General features: G+C 60.5%; 1 protein-coding gene across 1 annotated transcript in view; it reads right to left on the bottom strand.

The window, feature by feature from the left end:
• Positions 1-1,380: 1,380 nt before the first annotated feature.
• Positions 1,381-2,125, bottom strand: part of RNPEP (arginyl aminopeptidase) — a 9,612-nt gene continuing 8,867 nt past the window's right edge. Inside the window, exon 12 of the mRNA XM_019472726.1 lies at positions 1,381-1,621. Coding sequence (XP_019328271.1) covers positions 1,457-1,621 — 165 coding nt within the window. The 3' untranslated portion in view covers positions 1,381-1,456. The remainder of the gene's footprint in view (positions 1,622-2,125) is intronic.

The raw sequence follows: 2,125 nt of genomic DNA, 5'->3' as shown, positions 1-2,125 counted from the left end.
CCCAGGCCCAGCGGCAGGGCCAGCACGCGCAATGGGGTTTATTTGTGCTTTCCGAGGCAATTGGGTGTTCTCGTTATCGCCACCTCAGCGTCCTTTTGAGCCAGTGGCCTCAGGGGCCTTTATGGCCAGCAGGTTCCCGGGCTTACTGGTGTTTGTTAGTGCAGCCTTGGGGCAGTTTTGTACTGGAATTTTGGGGAGTGTGCTCATATTCCTGCATTTGATAAGGAATAAGTAACAGCGTGGCTGTCTAGCTTTGTCTTGGTCCTACAGCCTCCACCATAGGTAGGCCACACTGGCTCTTTAAAGTCCTCAAGTCCTGCTTTACTGGCATCGTTGTCCACGCTCTGGGATTTATCCCAGCAAACTGCGAAGAGCAGGTCCCAGCTAAGCACACGGCACCACCTCTGTGCCCGTTTGGGCTTGTGGCATTTGCAGTCAGCGTGTGGCTGCTCACCGGAGCAGGGACTCCTTTTCCTGATTGAACACGCCTGGCTAAAAGCCCGTCAGGCTGCACAGGGGGCAGAGACTCCCCATCCATTACGCTGCTGTTCAGAAATCTGCTGTAGTCACTCCCTGTGTGTCAGGTCCAGGTTTACGAGGTGGTCTTGGCCCCCAAAGGCTGCTCCCACCGGCCACAGGCTCCCCTGGGGCTGTGCAGCGAGGCCGGGCGCCTTCACCTCCTCCTGCCTGCGCGGAGCTGGGGGCAGGCGTGGGAGCACACGCAATGCTGCTGGTTTGCTGGCAGCTGTCCCGTGGGGCTTGGCACGCTGCCTGCCCCTCCGCAGAGCACTGTTCCCCTGGGAGGAGGACCACTGGTGAGAGAGCAGGAATGCAACTCTATTCGCAACCCCAAAGCAAGCCCCAGTGTGATGGGGGGGGACAGTGTGTGAAGAGGGAGGAGGAGAAGCAATCCCCAACTCATCCTCTCTCTTCTGCAGCACCCGGGGGGGGGCTGAAGCCAAGTGGTCCCCATTTTGCCACTCTGCACCCACCACAGAGCCTGCAGGGCCCCCGCAGGGTCAGCTCCCCACGGTGCTGACAGCACCAGCCCCCCCCCAGGCAGAGATCCAGCTCCCCCCCGGCCCTGCTGCCATGTGGGACCTGTCACAGCATGGCAGGAGCCCAGCAAGGAACAGACCCCGGTGCAGATCAGGATCTCCTTCAGCTGCTCCAGGCCCGTCCCTCCTGTGCCAACACTAGGAGAAGCCACCAGCCTCCTGGAGTGACCTGCACATCCCAGACCAGGGCTGGCAGAGTCCCCTCCCAGGGCACCAGTCCGGTTCCTGGGCACGAGGAGCAGGGAGTTATGCTAAGGCTGCCCCTGGGTTGCTGGGAACAGGAAAAGCACAAAAAAGAGAAAAATTACAAATTTTAATAAGGAAATGTGCAGTGAGGGAGAGCGTGCTGAGGTCCTGCCAGGGGGAAAGCCTGCAGAGGGAGCAGAGCCCAGGCTGCTCTAGTCCTCCACCACCTCCAAGCCCAGGATCTTCTTGATGTAGTTCTGGACATTCACGTGGAGCTGGGGGGCTGTAGCTGAGAAGGTCTCCATGGCCAGGGCCCGGGCTGACTCCGACCCACCCCACATGGCGCGGTAGAGGGGCAGGGTGTACTTCTGCTTCCCCTGCAGAGACAGAGCAGGGCGTTAACCCCCCCCAGCGTCCTCCCTGGCTCCAGCAGGGTGAAGCCCCAGGAGCCCCACATCCCCGCCCAGGGCACACCACCTCCAGCACGGCCCTGCTCTTGGCCAGGAGAGCACAGAGGAATGGGACAGGGCAGAAAAATGCCACCCTTGTCAGCCCTTGGCACTGTGGCGCCTGGAGAGGAGAAGACCTTGATCTTGGAGAAGGAGCAGGCCCATGAGAAGCTCAAGTTCAACAAGGTCAAGTGCAAGGTCCTGCACCCGAGTCAGGGCAATCTCCACTATTGGTACAGACTGGGGGATGGATGGAGAGCAGCCCTGCAGAGAAGGACTCAGGGATCCTGGTGGGTGACAAATTGGACATGAGCCGGCAATGTGCGCTGGCAGCCTACAAAGCCAAGCGAATCCTGGGCTGCGTCACAAGCAGCGTGGCCAGCAGGTCGAGGGAGGGGAGTCTGCCCCTCTGCTCTGCTCTGGTGAGACCCC

The sequence above is a fragment of the Aptenodytes forsteri genome, unplaced genomic scaffold (genome assembly GCF_000699145.1).
Source record: "Aptenodytes forsteri isolate BGI_AS27 unplaced genomic scaffold, ASM69914v1 Scaffold213, whole genome shotgun sequence".
Classification (NCBI taxonomy): Eukaryota; Metazoa; Chordata; class Aves; order Sphenisciformes; family Spheniscidae; genus Aptenodytes; species Aptenodytes forsteri.
The sequence above is the reverse complement of the archived record's forward strand: the minus strand, read 5'-3'. Positions and strand labels throughout refer to the sequence as shown.